At 46.4% G+C, this 20,655-nt stretch overlaps 1 protein-coding gene across 1 annotated transcript in view; it reads left to right on the top strand.

Moving 5' to 3' along the window:
• The first annotated feature begins 4,373 nt into the window (after positions 1-4,373).
• The window catches only part of LOC119403342 (uncharacterized), a 53,856-nt gene continuing 37,574 nt past the window's right edge, over positions 4,374-20,655 (top strand). The window contains exons 1-7 of the mRNA XM_037670285.2: positions 4,374-4,629; positions 5,713-5,836; positions 7,459-7,565; positions 13,101-13,197; positions 13,511-13,587; positions 17,762-17,913; positions 18,545-18,654. Coding sequence (XP_037526213.1) covers positions 4,534-4,629; positions 5,713-5,836; positions 7,459-7,565; positions 13,101-13,197; positions 13,511-13,587; positions 17,762-17,913; positions 18,545-18,654 — 763 coding nt within the window. The 5' untranslated portion in view covers positions 4,374-4,533. The remainder of the gene's footprint in view (positions 4,630-5,712; positions 5,837-7,458; positions 7,566-13,100; positions 13,198-13,510; positions 13,588-17,761; positions 17,914-18,544; positions 18,655-20,655) is intronic.

Below are 20,655 nucleotides of genomic sequence, written 5' to 3'. Positions count from 1 at the left end.
TGTCCTGCACGTGGCATCGAGGTCTTTTGATGCCCTGTCTACATTCAAGCCGTCTTTCACGCAGTATAAGGACGAGGCGTTGTTGGGTCTTGATAATTCAATGTTGAAGTCACCGGTAATGATGAGAGGCCTTGTTCGCTCGGAAAATTTATTGTAGGAAGCATTGACCCCGATTTTTACGTAATCGACGTGATCCACGTTGCGGACCACGTGAATGAGTGCATGGTAGTTTAGCGTCTTCCAGGGGTGTTCTGTCTTCAGCATCCTCACTTTCCTTGTGTCCGCCGCGGTGGTGTAGCGTTTACGGCGCTCGGCTGCTGACGCGAAGGTCGCGGGTTCGATCCTGGCCGCGGCGGTCGCATTTCGATAGATGCAAAATGCTAGATGCCCGTGTACTGCGCGATCTCGGTGCACGTTAAAGAATACCAGATGGTCAAAATTCCAGAGCCCTTCACAACGGCGTCTCTCATAATCATATCGTGGTTTTGGGACATAAAACCCCAACAATTGTTATTATTATCACTTTTCTTGCGTGTCAATGTGTGTGTTCGCGTTTACTGTGTTGGTTGAGACTTTGTATCACCTGTGGCACATACCCGCATAACATAAAATCTGGTATGCGGGTATGTGCCACGCGTGACTGAGAGAAAGGGTTTCATGACGTACGCGACAGGTATTTTCAGTTATTCATGCCATGACCAGTGAATCGTGTTCGTCATACACTGATCCCCTGCTATGTCAGTTTTGGTACATTTGAAGTTATGGAGACGACCAGGAGAGCGCCCAGACGTAGGCGGCTAGATAGATGGATAGATAGATAGATAGATAGATAGATAGATAGATAGATAGATAGATAGATAGATAGATAGATAGATAGATAGATAGATAGATAGATAGATAGATAGATAGATAGATAGATAGATAGATAGATAGATAGATAGATAGATAGATAGATAGATAGATAGATAGATAGATAGATAGATAGAAACGCCCAATGTGTCTGGGGTTCGCTAAGAAATGCTTCGCATTTAAAGAATATTTTTATTGACTGTGATTCCCGTACACTGTCGTGATTGGAATTGTTGATTGTATATCCGTCTGAAGTTTCTTATGGTTATATTTAGTGTTGTGTAATACCACTACTGTCTATATATTATCACTATTCTATACTTAGCTGCGTTTTTTGTATTAATTGTGCGCCTGCATATTATGCATCATACTTTTGTGATTATTCTGTGCAGCTGAATGCGTACATTGCACTGCAGGCTTAGCCAGGTGACGTTTAACGTCCCCTTTTGCCGCAAGCACCATCACAATCTTGTATTGTTGCACCAATAATAATAATAATAATAATAATAATAATAATAATAATAATAATAATAATAATAATAATAATAATAATAATAATAATAATAATAATAATAATAATAATAATAATAATAGAATTAAACAGAACACTGTCGTTATCTATGCTTACTTATAGGTACACTGCAGGTAGAAACAGTTGAAGCTCCGGTTTATAAAGGTCGTGGCGTTGGTGACGACTTGTCCAATGCGTTACGTGACGTGCTTACAAAGTATCAGCAATTAATAGCGACAATCACAAGAATATCGGCAGCCTGCACTTTACTGATCATATTGTCGATAACTGTAACATTGGAGATTACTTGCAATAAGATGCTCAGGACTTGCATTGGCAAAATCTAATATTTTAAAATGATATGGGTCTGAGCTTGTTGGTAAGGCTTCGTGGGTTCCAAACAGCGCGTAAAATACGAGGACACAGAAAGCGCCTGGCCCTGTCCGTTTCTTTCTGTGTCCTCGTATTTTACGCGCTGTTTCGAACCCATGAAAGTCTAATATGTTTTGTGTATAACTAGAACAGCGTAATAGATCTTCAGCGCACGCTATAAGAAACAAAAAATTGAGAATTCGGGATGTATTTCTGCCACACAACAATAATCGTCATCTGGCTTGCTCGCGTCTGCTTTCTCGAAAATTTGGCTCTCGCCACTTTCCTCTGAAGAACGCTATGTCACGCCGATAACGCGCACACCGTTCGTTAACGGGAAGTGCTGGGATCGCGGTGATAACGCGAGGAAAGCAATAATAATAATAATAATATGTGGGGTTTAACGTCCAAAACCACGATATGATTATGAGAGACGCCGTAGCGGAGGGCTCAGGAAATTTCTACCACCTGGGGTTTTTAACGTGCACCTAAACCTAAGTACACGGGCGCCAAACATTTTCGCCTCCATCGAAAATGCGCGAGGAAAGCACGCGAGGTAGATAACGATCAAGGTTGTGTGACAGAAAGACTCCTCAGATACTCGATTTTTTTAGCGTGCAAGAAGAACCTGATGGCGAACGGACAATACACCGCTAGTACAAAAATCGAATGCTTATTGGCAATATTGAAACGAGACATCTGCGATTACCGCATGCTATCAACACTGCTTGCAAATGATATATAATGAATAACGTACACCATTCAGAAGAGCACAACCTTGCAGCAAGAGATGCGAAAGAAAAGAGACAGATGTGACGTCACGTGAAAGGAAGCTGAGAGTACGTACCAAAAACCAAGCAGCCACAACTGATATTCCAGTCGAAATCGAGCACAACAGGGCGACGCATATGCCTACGGTGATGGTTAAGAATGTGACGACGCCGTGAAGGACTTGGCGGCCAAAAGAAGCTTTTGTAGACTGAACAAAATATTCACTTGGGACGTCGGCAGGATGGTCAACTTAATGTTTCTTATTCTGCACTCCTGCACCCCTAATTACCGTTCTTCCCTTAAAATACATGTAAAACCCTGTCGTCCTCGCGATATTGTTGCGATTGTGATCCACAAGATTCAAGGCTTCCATTTAGGTATTCTTTATAATAATATAATAATTGTTGGGGTTTAACGCCCCAAAACCATGATATGATTATGAGAGACGACGTAGCGGAGGGCTACGAAAATTTCGTCCAACTGGGGTTCTTTAACGTGCACCTAAATCTAAGTACACGGGCCTCTAGCATTTTCGCCCCATCGAAATTGCGGCCGCCGCGGCCGGGATTCGATCCCGTGACCTGAGGATTAGCAGTCGAGCACCTTAAACACTAGACCACCGCGGCGGGTATTCTTTATGAAGGAGCGCACTGCATACATATAAACATTGTCCAAAATTAAAAGTTCCATCAGATAAAAATTAGCACTCCTCTGAGTGACCCATTTAAGAGCTACATAGCATTCAATCGAACTCCCCTCTAAGACGCCACACTAATTTTAACATGCTATACCTTCATATTTTAAGTCAAAGTGTGGAATATGTTTCACGGGGGACGATTTTGCACATTTTTTCTGCAATTCGACTGCATTTACGAGCGTGTAAGCTTTTTACCTCCATGAAACGCGTACAGTCAGTCTCAAAAGTCTAGGGACCACGAGACACAATAAGAAACTTAATATTGCCGCTACATCGGCAGGCAACCTTCAATTTACGTTTCCGGCCTGCCCTAAAACGCGCCAACAACATGAACTGTGCAGTTCGACCGAGTACAGTCACAAATTTCTGAGAAATTTAAATTTTTCTTAGACCTTCTGGTCCTTAAACCTTTGATGCCGACTGTACATAGTACATCGAGTGCATTCCGAGCAAGCTTCGCCCTCATACTCTTTTTTTTTCTTCGTCTTGGTTTCAGTACCACAGAAATTCCGAACCAGAGCAACTTTCGTACTAGCATGTCTTCAGACAGTTCAAGTGCCTCGGTCGGGAATTCTTGGCACGGAAGAAGAAATAACTCTCTAGCCGTCCCTGAGACCAATTTCTCGTGGCCCATATGTTCTCTTGTTTGACTCAATACAAGACGAAAACAAGCGGAATCAAATAAAACATAGTCAGACATGCTACACAGCAGAAAGGCTGGCAAAAATCAATACATGCTTGTTTATGGAATCCGCGCCGAAAAGCCAGGCACACGCGTTGGCCGCAAGAGGCCCTACAACCGGTAGGGAGTCAGAGTTAGGAGGGAGTGACGCTTTTACCACCAGGCCCATTGCTTACGTAAGGCTTGAAGTATAGGCATCTCCAGCCACGCGTTCCAGAAACACACGTTGGCGATGAATGTTTAGGCTTCTGGGGCTGCGCCGAAGGCCTTAACCGTGCCGAGCCCTTCGGCACGAAGCAAACAAATCGTGGGCGATCGACACGAAAACGCCGGTTTGAACGGTAGGCCTCCGAAACCGGCGGCCTTGCATGGAGTCTGTGCCTTGCCTTGACAGATGACCTCTGAAAACTTCGTAGACGCCGTCAAAACATACACATCGTGGCCTGAATAACAAACCAAAGCGGACCATGCGTTCTGAGTGTGCCGGCCATTCGTGTGAAGGGTGTTTTCAGACCACTAAAAGGTTTGGTGGGGACTTTGGTTCGCTGACCCCGTGGTTATTCTTTTAGTATAAGAAGGGAGGTCTGCTGGGAGCCTCGTTCAGAAGCTCCTGCGAGAGCCGGTACTGCTAGGACGAGCTTAAACACGACCATGAAGGACCTCAAGGGAAAGGTTGCCCTCGTAACAGGAGCTGCTACTGGTTTCGGAAAAGCGATCGTCGATCTTCTTCTTGGCAGAGGATGCAAGGTAATGTTATTTATAAGTGTCGTAAAGCAGTGTCATTCCACTTAAAAGTTTAAACGTGCCTTACAGCATGCCGACACTTAAATTTTAAGCCGGTGCTAAATTTTCCGATACCAAACGCGAGTTCATTGTTAAACAAGTGTTATTCAAACTCATCTGTAAATTATAAGGAAGATACAAAGCATGTAGCGATGCTGCGAATTCGTTTATCTTTTTTTTTTAAATATTTACCCAGTATTTCGGCATCAGGCTTCGCATGTGGCTGCCACAAGTGGAATCGTTATGTCTCCAGCAGGCGTACTTTAACAGGTTTTGAAGACAGAAAAGAGACAGGACAACCCTTATCCTTGTCCGATTTTCTAGGATTTCGTTTCTCCTCCAATGCGTTTGAATGCCTGCTCATATGAACCTTAAGCTGCCATTGACTGACTATCCAACCTGTGCCGTCAAGGAAGCTCGCGCATGAGAGTGATCAAAGCTAACAGCGCATAGACATCGGCCAAAACATATACCTGCGTTTTCTTTAATTTTATGAAGCCTGCATTATATTATGATCATCTGGTACGAATTTCTCAAGAGCTTTCCATTCGTTCGATGCTTGTTTTTTTGTCACATTTAGGGAACCGACATAAGTGAACGCATCCTAATGTTCGCATTCAAGGAACACTTTCCTTTCTTCTAGCTGAACCATTTCCCCATCACCTAATTTCGTCATTCGTTTACTGTATACGCATACTTGCCATTCATGACTCACCGAAGTGTACCCATGTTGAGCAACAACTGTCACAGACTTGCCAATTTACGCAAGACCAACGCTGATTACCAGCTCTTTCTTTCCGGTTCCGCCTGCCGTTCGCGTAATAAACTCTACATGGATGTATTCGACGGTCAGCAGCGCTATGGCCAACAATCTCGTTGTTAAAAGTAGCAGTGCATGCACATAACTTATCAATAAGGTGGACAAAAAAGCAGCTGCCACCGCACTTCCATCGTTATCAATATCCGTAGGCGCACCAAGAATGGTTATTACTTGCACTCATATGTTACGTTTCATTCAGCGTCCGCTGCTTCGACTACGTTTTACAGGTAGCTCTTCTGGACATGGACTGCAATGTGGGCAAGCAGACAACCGCGGAGTTCCAGGCTAAGTATGGGAAGGACTGCTGTATCTTCCTGAAATGTGACGTCACAGACGATCAGGAACTTGACGGTGAGTTCATTTCGACAACTATCTACTGTGTAGAGGTAAAGGTTACGTTGGTCTTATATTGAAAAAGAGAAAAAGAATATCTCAAGTTATGGGGGTAAAGTAAGATTTATTGCTGAATCCACTGAACACCGGAATGTCCATAGTGAAATGGAAGCGAGCCTTTCAATGCGACCAGATTGCAAAAAAATAAAATTATTAAACGGAGGAACAGGCCCTCCCTCTGTAGGTATCCAGAAACCGTTGTTCTGAGTACCCGGGCCACGCCGCAATGCTTCTCGTTTATACAGGTCTGCAACTCAGGACACCATTGGCGCGGCTGTCGCTTGAGGTTAGCGGCGCTTAACATGCGCACACATGCACGTACGCGCGCACGCATTCTCGCTTTCTCTATATGAAAAACACTGTCAGCACACTGCGCTTTCACAATCGGTGCAAATGCATCGTGGGGTGGAGGGAACGAGGTTCGATCACCAAGCTAAACGAACTCTACAGAACTGTACAGAATTTTCGTAAGTTAAACGTTTACCGCGCAGTCTCCTGTAGGTATTAAGGCGAGTTCATCATTTCTTGTGCCTAGTAAATACTGGATCTTATTCGTAACTTTCGTGCTTGGCAGAAGCGTCGACTACATTTGTGGTGAAAAGTTGCCTAGCAAGTAAAGCTTCTCCGTTGCTCTCTATGATGCACTGGGCGCGTTAAGTTAGAGAGCTCGAGCGCGCTCTAGCCGGCGGAGTGCGCTCTTGTAAACTTAACGGTTAAGATTCGACTTCCGGCGCGTGATTAAGGAGCGCGCTCTACGCGCTGCAACCCTGAGACGGTGCATGAGACGTTGCGCGAGAGCTCGCGCCTGCTACGGCTTCCGAAAAAATGATGTGCTTCCGACTCTCTCTTCCGATGAAGTGCGTTCTCCTTCGCCACTCGCTTCCTACCGCGGAAGCAACATAACATTCGCCATGTAACGCTCTCGTGCCGCCGAAAGCAGTCGGCAGAAATTGCCATTAAGCTAAGCTCCGAAGGCATCGCACTCGAGCGCATTCTAGCGTGTTCCTTTGGAGTTCGGAGCGCGCTAACTTAACGCGCCCATTGCCTACCAGGGTTGACAAGGGGCGGAGCAGTTTTTCACCTGGTCCGTTCTAATTTCGTAAGGAGTTGCAGTTGTCACTCATCCTGATTCGTTCCTCATCGTAACAGCAAGCAGCTCACGATTGTTGGGAAACTATACGACATCCTCTGTGTCACTGTGTGCCATTCCACAGCCAACAGTATGTTCCACTCCCTTGTTCCGACCACTCGATATGATAGATCATTCTCGAAACAAATGATTCTAGAAGCTTGGCCTCATTCACTCGCTGGATTACGCTTCTCATTGGCTTTTGCTTCTTTTCGCTACTCATCCTTCCTGAAGTGATCGAGGTAGCCAGTTATGTTTGGCCTTGGTGACCATGCATTCCATGTTTCTTCTCTTCTTCTACACTCTCTTCTTCTTCAATTGCATTGATTGATAGCGGAAGGTCCGAAAAACTGCACATACCAATTACTCGCAGCGCCACTGTGTCTAGCAACGAGCCTAAACGTTTCGTACAGTCGCTACATGCCGTTGCTCTCGTGTCCTCCAATTACAGACTGCTTCTGCCGGACCCGCGCCCACTTCTGCGGCCTCGACATCGTGATCAACAACGCCGGCATCGCTGGCGAGGCTAAGTGGAAAAAGATATTCGCCATAAATGCCGTAAGTGCTTTTTTTTTTTTGAAAACACAATGCCTACATTATTTGAACGAAATCTCGTACAGGTACTCAGAAAACAAAAAAAAAAGTCACATGGTCCCTTATGTAATTGCCTAAGACGACTGGGAGGCCAAACCCATCTTCTTTTACTTCTCCGTCGACTGTGTTAATCACGCCTTCAGAATTTTCACACCGAACGTGGTTTTCCACTGCCTCCGGTATCAGAGGAGTTGGAAGCTTTGGGCACCTTACGTGGTTTTGCAGTGCCTCCGTGATCGGCCCTCCTTTAACCAGGCGACGATGTCATGTGATGACGTCATCATGTGACGTCACTATGACGTCATGATGACGTATGAAAATTTTGTCAACGTGTCGCGTCATGATGACGTGAGAAGATAACGTCATCGCGTGATTATGATTCTTTGCTTCACTCGCGATGAGGCCGCCGACGCCGCCGACGGTCACTTTTCGCGTTTGATGAGGCATCTAAGATACGGAAGATGGTATGCCTTTCTGCAGCTCGTTTCGTAACTTATGTCCTAATTTTGTGAGACTTATGGATCTTTCCATTTTTTTTACGCTTGAATGAATCAGGGACATTAACAAGTCCCAGTATCTACTTCAGAGTGCTGCGCAGTTAAAGAAAAAAAAAACGATGTGAAGCAGCGCGCATGCAGTATACAGTGAAACCTCGGTGATACGAACCTCACGGGACCACCAAAAATATTCGTATCATCGGAAATTCGTATCACCAGAAAGCATGAAAAATTAGCATGCGACGAAAGAAAGCTGGCGTCCATTTTCATTTATTGTTGCTCAGGGACGCAGCAACGTCAGGAAGAACTCTGAATGATTGTCAGTTAAGTTTTTAGATGTCGGCAATCATGCCAGCACTCGTAAATATACGGCCCGTACGCGCTTATTTAATTAATGAACCAGGTGCATTGTGACCCACAACAACAGTAGCCCCTTCCAAATTTTAGTATGCTTTTTTGCATGACAGCAAAGTACTGCAGCGAAATTACCGAAAGAAGAGCTTTGACGCGATGGATCAAGGCCACAAACTTACAGGACCCCGGTCCTGTGTTATGATTTTGTAATCGCAGAGGTGTTGGGGATGTTTTGGGGAGACTTACGGCCGTGCCCGCACGAGTGCGATCTCAACGGTAGCGCATGTTGACGTTGTGAGGCCTGACTACTTCGCCAAGACCGTCCTCGCCTTCTTTCGGTCCTCGTCCACCTTTCATAGGATGTCTGATGCACGAGGCAGGCACGTGTAAACACAGTACAGCGACAGCAGCCCGCGTCGACGCCTTAAAAAAAGCGTGGCGCTAATGTCCTCCGTAATCTAAATGCGAAGGCACAGGGAGGCACATAAGAGCCTCAGAGATTCGCGCACACAATCTTGGAGGCCGCGAGCGTCCCTGGAGGTTTATTCAGACCGTAAGAAAAGAGTTTTGTTTACACCGTGATTCTGACGATTTGGCGATGCGGCGCGCATGCCCATGCTTGCGTTCCCGCGCTCGCATGTGCTTGGTGCGTCTTCCGCGACAGCGCAGGCAGCACCTCTTCGTATCTGGGCGGTAGCGTACGTTCGTATGAAACGTCACTGGGTGAAAAATGGTTCGCAACAGCCTTACTCCTTGCACTGCAGGCCAATGGGCCTTGGCCGGGACCAACGAAAAATTCGTATCACCCCGAAATTCGTATGAGCTGTGATCGTATCACCGAGGTTTCACTGTAAGTAGGACTCCGTGTTTTCGGATAAATCCGAAGAAATCCGGTAAACACTCGCCTCTAAAATTTCTGGCAATTCGAATTTATCCGATAAACTCCGAATTTAACGGCCAATATGAGCCTGTTACGTTCTTTATAGAAATGTCACGTTCTCAGCGGTCATTGATACATCGGCCGGTTTGACCGATATGAAGCTTACCTCACGTCAACAGTATCACGTAGACCGCACCCATCGCACATTTGACATAAGGCTTGTCGCGCACAAAGCGATACATATTAACGTAAGTAGTGCCCCCGGGAGCGTGAGGCGACATCTTCATATACGGTCCCCTGGCGCCGCTGGGGCGCGCCAGACGACATCAAGTATGCAGACCTCGTAACGTATGTGTGCGCCTATTACAACAAGCTTTAAGACTGTAATACGCACAAACGTAGGTGTTCTGTATTGAAGCGTTTGTACTTTTGTGTGTATACATGTATTTGTGCGCTCAAAGCTTCCAGACAACTAAAATACGCTTCGTGTTTTCTGATGTTTTCGTGTCCAGATATCATTTCATCCGAGACATTGGAGCGTTGAGAACAATGCGAAATTAATCTCCGAATTTCGGAGAATTAGGGATTTACGAAACATAAACCCCGATAAACGTGGAATTTCCGCCAAAAGAGAAAGATAATGAACTCCGAAAACACGGCGCCCTAAGTATGAGTGAAGGAAATTCAAGCCGACGCCTTGCCAAAACAAGCCGGGGCGCGTGGCTTCGAGCCGGCCAGTCCAAATTAAGGAGCGCGACAACTCGTCGCCGATGTGTTTATCCAGAATGCCAGCCACGTGCCGTCAAACCGTTCGAGCCTCCCACGACGGCGCGAGCGCGTCATAAAGCTCAATACTTAGACCGCCTCCCTCCCTCTTCCTTGAACTCACTCACTCACTCGCGAACACAAACACGCAGTCGCACTAGGGAATGCGGTAGACCTGTAGGTGCTATGTGTGCGTCTACGTGTGCGCTCGCTGGTGTGCGTATGTGTTTGTGTATGTGTTTGTATGTGTTTCGTTTGTAGATGAGCGTGTGCATGTACGTGTGGTTTATGCGTGCGTGAGCGCGTGTGTGTTCATAGGAGAGGATGAAGCGAGTTGTCGTTCCGCAAGCAGCAGACCACGAATAGACTAACCAACGGGTCGAATACGATACGGGTGTTCCGCGAGTAAGCAGTCCCTCCCTACGAAGGTCAAGTTGGTCACGCTGAAGTTTTGTGCGTTGCCACGCGGCCCACGCTTAGTTTTATTAACGCGTATCTACTAACCTTCAAACTGGAAGGGTGTCTTATTTAAAGGTTACGGCCGGCTCTCGCTCCTCTTGGGCAACCAACTCAAATCTAAGCCGGCCATTCGGCAAGGGACAAGACATCTGCTGGCATCATCTGAGCTTAGCAAGAGGTAGTAATGTTAGCTTTAAAGGTACAATAAAGCTCCTGCAATGGCACACGTGAGGCTGCCTGCAGGCAGCAGTTGGCACGCATCGCGATGTTCAGCTGCTGCTACGCACAAATAGAACGCAAAGCACATGAAGCGTGTTTGCGACGTAATATTTTAGCGCCGCGTCGCGTGGTGACAAGGTGTCCATTTCGCACTGCGCTATCCGATTCGCCGTTATGGGGGCCTTAAGAATGCAGTGCGAGGCTTCAATTCTGGATATGGACGTAACTTTGCCGACTTGAGCTGTAACTACAATTGTAGCGGTATCAGAGCGAGCTATAAATATTCATGCACTCTGCAAATATATGATTATTCCGCCTCAATAAATGTTATCCACGGCTCGCGTTTAACCACTGTCATTATGACCTATCCGTTAAAAAAATGGTCAAGTTCTCAACAGGATAATTCAGCGCAAAACACATATAAGCTTGCCTAGAACCGAAATCAGCGTACTGGAACCCCTTCTTCCCTTTCCCTTCCCTCGCCCTGGGGCGAGCGGTACATATGCATTTGTTGTATGTGCGTGTTTGTGTATGTCTGCGTGTGTGCGTAACGTTCTGCCCCGTGTCTCGGTTCCTTCCTTTAAGTGTACGTCAGGGGTCTCAAACACGCGGCCCGCGGACGCTCCGCTAGCGGCCACGCACGCGCATGACTGCCTTCGTCCCATTTATTTATTTTTTTTTTATGAATAAGTATGTTCAAGAGCTACACAGGCGTGTCTGTTTTTTCTTTTTTTTGTGAGGCACCCCATGTGGTCATCATGTTGGGAAACATAACCGTGGAACAAGAATTCTACATTTCAGAATCGGCGTCCACATTTCATTCACTCTGGAGATCAGCGTCGACATGTTTCTCAAATTCTGACGCCAAATCCGCTTCAGGAATTACTCATATATGAGATATGAGAAAAAGCCTTCTTTCAAATGGTAACGCTAGCTGGCATTTCGTTCGAACTCCCACCCACCTACCGCTCCAACATTCTTCATTTTCGCGGCCCTTGCGGGATACTAAATGTCGTGATGGCGGCGCGCTAGCTGAGGTGAGTTTGAGACGCCTGGTGTACGTGATGACATTCATATAATCACGAAGAACTGTCCTTGTAACAGCAATAATACGGCCACTCAAAGCGAACAAACATCGTCGTCATCCTCATAGTGATATCTTGAAGTGCAAGGCGCGACGACAACACACACACACACACACACACACACACACACACACACGGATCGTATGTATCTTCCTCTAGGCGCTCCCTGTGTGTGTATGTACGTCCCTCTGTCCTTAATATGCGTGGCGCCTTACACTTCAATATATGTTGCGCCAACACAACCAATTAGCCATTCCTACACCGTAGTGGTACATACGGGGTCCACGTGCGATTGATATGATGTTACGACGCTCTGCGTGCTGTATGCTGTGAAATGGGGGAAAACTATACCAGTGAGTGCGTCGTCTTCGCGCGCTGAGTAGAGGAGAGACGCTAAGCGCATTCACGCAGGGAAATGGGGGAGAGGGGCAGACGAAAGTGGCAGAAGGGGAGGGAAACAGATCGTGTTTCCGTTAGTCAGCCCCTCATGTGGAGGTCAAAGCTGTAAAATGCGGCGTTCTCCCCGCTTTGCAAAAGTTGTGACAAAACGACCGCGCGCGCCGTATCATACAAGTGATCGATGCCGGCACTAACGGTTGGGCAAGCCGATGGAGCTGGCAGCTCCATGTGACTGACGCCGCAGGCATCTTCAAATCTCCCCGCTTGTACATGGCGGCGCACTTTTTCTCAAAGATGTGGGAAGCAACTCAATGAGTCTGCTCCATATAAATTTCGCGCTGGCTGTCAGACCGATGTTACTGACACGTGTTCATGTATGCCCGTGCGCGCAGGCACCGCACTCGTTAATTCAACAAATACAGAAATCTTTACTGCAATTTAAATGGCTCAGAAAAGTAATAACATCTTTATTCGTGGTACATGCATTGCTAACAATCGCTGTCAGTATTTCCCTTTTTGTGCGAAGCTGACCTTCATTATTAACTTATTTGTTTTGATTGTAACCGAGCCATACTCGACGCACCGTTTTATTGCAATCTTATGAGCCCTAGAAAATCTGAAACAATTCCGGTGAGACCATTAAATGAACACTTCAATGACACAAATCACTACATGCGATAGTGAAACGCGACGAGTTCGATAAGTCTGAGAAATATGAACGTCGTCTGCATCGCCATTCGCCATTAATACCTCTATTCATTGTGCCACTCCATCCTAGCGACAATCTTTCTTTATGTTTATTGTATGTCGGTCATCATTGAAATCTATGATGCCGACGCAGGAAGCCGTCTTCAGTGGAATCCTTCTCGGCTTGAAGTACATGGGAAAGGACAACGGCCAGAAAGGCGGTCACATCATCAACGTCGCGTCAGTCGCTGGTAAGACTTAACAGCTTAGTCATAAACTATCAAATAAAAATTATCAAATTCTGATGTTTGGTGTTCCAAACCCCAGGGTGTAATTGTGACGTAGCGAGGGAACTCTACAATAATTCTCAACACGAAGGATTCGTAGATGTGGACCCAAACCGAAGTACACGGGTGTTTCGTATGCAATTTTCTATGCACGGGTGTTTTGTACCCAATCAACGTGCCACTGCCAATGCTGGGAGTCAAGCTCACGTCCCAGAGCTCCAAACCTCATCGTATTAATCGCGTTTTTTTCTTTCTTTCTTTCTTAAACATCATTCAGGCCTCAGAGTGATGCCCACGATCCCGGCATACAACGCGGCCAAGACGGCTGTTGTTGCCATGACGAGAGCTTTCGGGGTGAGTAGATGAAAAAAATAATAATAACCTTACCATGCACAATCACCAATCTGCGTCTCTGCAGAAGGTTATCTAGTAGGAAATATTTTAAGCCATGATGCGAAGGTGCTTGCATTCCTATATTCATGTATCACTTGCATGAAGATCTCAGGTGGGGCTGGGCTAAGGGCATGCGTCTATTTCGTAGAATAGTCCATGGTGATTAATGACACATCGCCTTGTTAAACGCTATTGTACTTGCAAGGGTTAATCTTATGTTCAAGGACCACTATCCCTACACCCTTTCCTATTTAATACAGTTATTCGACCTGCTACCTTGGTTAATACTTCCTGGTTCTCTAGCCATTGCATATAAATTTAAAAACCAACGAATCATACGCGCAAATTCTCGCCATTATGTGGCTTTATGGGCACGTGAAGCGTAAAGCTTATTACATGGATGCAGAATAATAGGCGCACTTGGTTTTCGGGTAAATAAGAGGACGTGGGATACCGTATGACGGAGTAGTTTACTTTCAGCTATTAAGGGTAGAAAGTTTCAACTATTATTAATAGATTCAGCTATTAAGGGTAGACAAATTTTCGTTAATATGTTATCTATGACCCACTGAAACGCTCCATATGGCACCCTAATAATGCCGTATGTTATCCTATGGAATCTATACAAGTCCACATATTTATTATATGTTTGCCATATACTTCAGTAAGAATCTTAAGGGAATATATATGGAATTATTAGAATTTCTTGCGGAACGTTTCAGCATAGGGAAATAAGCCGTTATATAGCTCGATGTTCTTCGACATCAAATAGAATTATCTCGGTCGAGTATGAGTTTTTCAAAAATGTGCGCACGGAAGCAGGCTATACTTTAAGTGCGCCGCCAATGTATGCATCCTGTAATTCTGAGCTCTTTACTCTTTAATATAATGAACTCTCAACGCGGCCACAAGTTGCAACTACGTTGCACCCAATTAGTTTCTTCAAGTGCACCCGCCGCCAAGCTTCTAAACGCAACATAAGCACTATGGATGCAGTGTGGCACTCGGTTGCTGGCATAATGGCGCATCTATATTTGTACTGCTCTGGTATCGTCGGTCGGGCATGAGAGAGCACAAAGACAGTTACAGTTCTATGCAAGGAGGATGCGATACGGTTTGAGATTCTTATCGCATCAGAAAATAAGGACGCGTAACCGGAGCGGCTCTTAATCTATACTGAGGTAGTAAACGGTAATGATATCACTACTTAAGCATATGGGCCAGGCGATTTACCTCTGCAGTCATGAACGCTTATCAAAACAAACCGGAGCTAAAGAAGGAAGAGAGGCGTCGGAAAGGAAGGGGCCATAACTTGCTATGCTTATGCGGCACTGACGGCTACAAGTCGCTTGATTATGGCCGCAGCGGGAGATAAACCGCATTGCTCTTTCGAATATAAATCCGTTCACCAGTACAGGAACAGCTTTCGGCTAACACAGATCGAAGCAAAGCCTCGAAACTTGAAATTCAGCGCAAAAACGATGTTAGGTCGAGTCATTGCCTGCGATAAGGCTAACAGTAGCTAGGAAGGCCGAGTCCTAGTGGGATGTTTAAAGACTCTCCCCGTTTCTGGACGTACACAGACGAAGGAAAGAACAGCAAGGAGAGGAAAGGAATGGATGTTAACGTGTCTAGAACAAATGGCATGCTATGTAGCACTGAGGAAAGCAATGGGGGATTCTGAAAGTTAGATGTATGCAGGACGAGGGAGAGAGAGGGACAGAGGGGGAACCCACACAAAGTCAACCATGACATCATTATTGGTCTATAGCCGCTTGTGCTAGTTTTCTTCGAGAATTTTAGCACTGGCTTCGTCGTCTTTATCCTCAATGACTTCTCATGGCGACATTCTAAAATCGCTGCTGCGGACATCGGTCTGTGGTCAAAGCAAGGTATCGTCTCTGCAAACTGCAGTGAGGGTATATTAAAACACATACACACAAGAAAAATAGCGAATAAGCGAAGGGAAGCATCACTGTGGTAACTACACCTCGACAAGAAGTAAAGTAGGAAAAAAAAGTTAAAATATCTCGAAAATTTAGCACTACACTTAGACACGGGCTCCGCGTGTAGTCGTGAGCTTTCTGCAACGTACTGCATTACTTTTGATGCATTAGTTTCGATGCATTAGTTTTGATGGAGATTCCTGCGTGTTGAATTGTTAAGCACACTGATATAAAGAACGCTTATTAAGTGATTAAGTGACGCTGATATTTTGTTACACACAACATATATGGTGGGCTCTTGAAGGTTGTAGGTGTGATGATCTCTGACAGCATGGAACTGACTTCGAAGACTCCTTTGAACTATTTCTGCAGTTTACGGTAATGTTTCAACGGGCGATACTCTTCGCGTACTTTGGCGTTAGCGTCACTGTTAGCAATTACTGCGATTAAGAAACGGTGGTGCTGTGCGGCCCAGTAAATGTAAACTGGGCCCGGAGTTTCCCGAACACCCGTGAAGTCCGACAAGCTATGTACATGGACTCCGAAGCAACGCTGGCCCCGGTCGCGTATGCCTGCAGCTTGAAACTGTGTATCCGATCCTGTCCACGAGACAAGCTAAAAATAGCCACGAAATGCGCCCGAATCAGCGACACTGGCAACAACCGCCAGCACAGCGGGTCAAAGATGAGTCCAGCTTGTAAACTGCTTCGGGCGAAGTCGTTTTTAGAGCGTCCTCATGCCCACCACGTGCGTACTAAATTTAAAGCACGCACTGCGGGCCGACGACGAGGGGAGGTGGTGGGCGCACGCTGCCGATCCCCTGTCGACGCACCGCCGACCAGTGCAGTGCAGTGCGGGGTTCCTTTGCCTCTCATTAACCTGCTTTGACTCGGCGTTTCCCATATTTCATCGCTCCCCGCGCGGCTCCTATTTTATTTTCTCCATATTCCAGCCAGTTTTGCGTGGGTACGGACCATCCGCGAGGGGTGCAGAGTGCGCGAGTTTCGGCTCGATTGAGATATCATCTCGTTGCTCGTACGGGACGAGACCGCCACACGCTCCGTCGCACTGTTTGGTGGAGAGTGCCAGACGTTTTCTGTAGGACGTCGCATAACCGTACGATATAAGAAGACTGACGAAAACGGAAGGGGGGGGGGTGGAGGAGCACTAGAAGATGGCGTGGTTGTGGTAAAGGGATCTGGTATCTGTGGAGTAACTGTCGACAGGAGCTGTATTTGGATGCGAGTGATGAGCGAGTGCGGATGGAGACTAGGTATCACACAGACGAGTAGTGTTGAGTAGAGAGAGTGAACGAGTGGGAGCAGGTCTTCACGTCAGAAAAGACATCAGTGTGGGGGGCTGGGGTGATTGAGAAAGTGGGCAGGTGACTGAACGCGTGGGAGTGAATTCATGCAAGCGTGAAGATGAGTGTGACGGGGAGAACTAATTTGTAAGAGGAGTGAGGGAAAATATGTCAGTTAGAGGGTGAGTGAGTCGGTGAGCGAAAGACTTAATGCAAAAGTAGAAGAGGAGGAACGAGTGAGCAAATAGGATTTTCAAGTTTGGCTCGTCTAGCTCAAGACCACATGGAAGCGGTAACGTAGCAGAAAGCTTCTGCTAAATAATAGTCCTATTCAGAGCGTATGTAAACCTCTTACGGCATAGCTTGAAAATTAACATAATTTCTGGGTGGTCTTTTCAGTATGTTATGAAACAACTAAGCTTTTTTCGTGATTGTGAAGTCGTTTAGCGAAAAAATACTACGGGAAGAAAACGTTGCGTACTGCAGAAGGGCTCACTTACATCTGATAGTCCCAACAGGCCCAACAGCCGACGCTTCTGAACATTGTTTCACAATCATCCAGATTACTGGCACATTGCTCCGGCGTCAATGCATAGTTCATGCCTCCGGTCTCACGTTGAAATCAACGTATATTTCATGCTTCCGGTCTCACGTTGTGGCAGCACTTCGGCAGCCTCATAGAGTACAAATTCCTTATACAGTATTATAGAGTCTAGAGCCTTAAACAGTGTAATTATACAGTGCAAAAGTATTTTCAACTTTTTTCTGTCGCGCTGTTTTCTTTATAATGCATCCGTACCAACTCGCCCAACTGTCAGTCCAATTTCTGCAGGCAGGTCTGCTACTCTAAGTACACTTCCGGCCTTATTATTGTTAATTAATGCAGGATGACCTCTACCTGAATCGTCACGGAGTCAGGGTGAACTGCATCTGCCCCGAGCCGATGAACACGCCTATGTGGTGGGGGATATCCGCCTTCTGCAAGACCCGCGAAGACACCACCCCAATGGCCCTGGATTACGACAAGCGTGTTATGCCGTGCGTGTTAAACCGACTTCTAAGCATACTCGCCGGTGCGCCACATCGTTGACAAGAACATATGATTCTCCCTCTTGTCAGTTCTGAAACAGCGAGAGTTTACTTCTGGCCTTGTTCATTAGACTGCTCTAAACGTTTAGCGTAGAAACTTATGACTGGACGTGAGAAGAAGGAGCACACACAAGCGCTAACTTTCAATACTGATTTATTTGAAGTCAGATCACACATTTACACATGAAATAAATCAACTCCAGCGTAGGCAGACAAGGAAGCATCAAGGAGAAATAGTTGCTTTTTGTTAAAGATAGTGAGGTCGTGCTAGTGCCCAAGCAATAGTTACAGGGCGTACAATGGCGCACTACTGGCCCCAGGCACCGAAATATCAAAGTGCGCCACATTCGGAGACGCACTTTGCAAGCAACGTAGACCGAAACACTATACCTTAGTCAAAAATCGGATGGACTCCGATGCACATGCTGAACAACAATACAGGATGCCATTACTAAAATATGCGAAATACCGTTCGAAATGTGTGCAAGGCCAGTCAAATTATGAATGTACATACTTAATGATCCTGCATTCACTATAACTACTGGCTTATTTTACATAGATGCGCTCTTTCTTGTTGCAGTGTCGAGCACGTGGCCAGGGGTATTCTGACGCTCTTGGAAGACGAGAAGAACGGCGCTGCTTTGGCTGCGCTCCACGGCCAAGAGTTACATTATTTCCAGTTCCACGACTGTTGAGAGGCACTCGCCGAACTCTAGTCTGCGTTAGTCGAAGCCGTGCAACTTTAGAACTTGTAGCGAACTGTCAGCGAAGATGATGTGGATTGAAATAAACACCGTCCTTGACTTTGGTTTAAGACCAATACAAGTGATCCCGGTTTCCAAGCGCACTAGACCTGGGTTGGTGAGTTGCATACAAATCAGCCCAGTGGTGAATTAGTTCCGCAGATGCTTGCCCCTGAAAGTCGTTGGACTTGGGTTCCAATACCGGACCAATGCGGTGAAGCTTTTTTCTTGAAAAAAAACCAGCTTGGGTTTTCTTGTACCTGCGTGTGACAAGTGGGTATATGGATTAGCAGCAAGGCTAATCACTGTTCTCGTAACGTTCATGCCGTCAACAGTATGAAATTGATGAGGACGCTGCCGGGTGCTCCTGAGCGTGGCAGCGCCCGGCTGGCTTGGCGGTACTGCAGACCGAGACTGCCGGCCGGCACTGCGCAGGCACGGCCGTCTCCAACAAAGTGTAATGCATGCCGCATTTTCGAAGGTCTTACAATGCTCTACAGGAGGTCTGAGCACCTGCATCAACTCCGGCCGGCCGCGTTCCGTTGTGCGCTGCCGCAGTTGATCGCGGAATTCCCGAGTCCTCCAACGGTGTTAAGGCTTATTCACCCCTGCGACTATCACCGGTCGCGCGACCATTCGCAACTGGCGACCTAAAAGCGATTCTACACGCGACCGATGTTCACACGTGCGTGCGACGTCTACCTGTCGACAAACAGAATTCACGCCTGCTCGCATTGCTATTGCCTCTCTAAACAAGCTGACGTCCTTTTCCTGCACATCTGATGGCTTCGGAGGTATGCGACTGAAGATCGCGTGACTGGAAAATCGAGCAGCGAGTGGCTGGGCCAAAGTGGTCTCTTTGTGACCATTTGCGGCCACTCGCATTGCGGCTAACTTGGTCGCACTATCAACGCTTTAGTCGTAGATGTGACCGAGCATTTACAGGCATCGCATGTGGATGGCGCACAAAGTTAGACCAGAGGAATGCCATGGGCTTGAGTCAGCGTGCTAAATAAAAGGCTTACGGGAATGGATTTTACCCGTACCAAAGTGCCGTATTTACAGCGCTGCCAGGCAAGAACAGTATAATATCCATAGGCGGAATGTTGCTATCTCAAGTGGAAGCCGGAACACTTGCCTCGCTGTGGCAGCTGCCACAGCAAGGCAAGTGTTCCGCGATCAATCAGCTCTAGAGCTGATTGATCGCGCATTGGTGATGCGCCCGCCCGGGTGCCGTCGTCGCTTTCGCAGCGAAACGCACATTATATTTCTCATGGAATCCTGGAATTCTAATGATGCATAATCGTGAGTGCCTGAACTATCCGCGGGTGTCCTGAAAAATTTTTAGGCGCCACCAATGGCAGAACAGCATAATTGTGCCCACACCAAATGCGTAGTCCGCGCAAATGCGCTGCGAGAGAATCTATAACTGTTAGCAAAGTAGAAAAGAATTATCCAAAACATTGTTATTCTAATCGTTGTTTCGAACTTCTGGACAAAAACTACTCAATTCCAACGCATATAGCACCGTTTTAATTGTCCTGACCCAATTTATCATATTTCCAACATTCTGAGCCCTTCCGTCGTCGCTTGTAGAGTATACAGTCGAAACCCGCGATAACGAAATCCCGAGGGAACGAAATTCTCACCGCAACGAAATATTTTCGGAGCACCGGCGAACGCCCATAGAAGTCAATGCATTTCGTAACTCGCGACTACGAAAGATATTCATACCGCAGTCCCTCATTAACGAAATTTTTGAAACACGAGTGCGCAAATAATCTACTCTCGCAACATTAACTACATTCGAAAACTGCTGAAATGCATTCATGCTACACTTAAATTTTGCAAAAATACCGCTACAGCGCACTTGAGAAGCAGCCGCCATCATTGTTCACAAAAAAACAGAAAGCTGGCGACGATGATCATGATGGCTTGCCGAAACACC

This window comes from Rhipicephalus sanguineus, chromosome 8, assembly GCF_013339695.2.
Source record: "Rhipicephalus sanguineus isolate Rsan-2018 chromosome 8, BIME_Rsan_1.4, whole genome shotgun sequence".
Taxonomy (NCBI): Eukaryota; Metazoa; Arthropoda; class Arachnida; order Ixodida; family Ixodidae; genus Rhipicephalus; species Rhipicephalus sanguineus.
The sequence above is the reverse complement of the archived record's forward strand: the minus strand, read 5'-3'. Positions and strand labels throughout refer to the sequence as shown.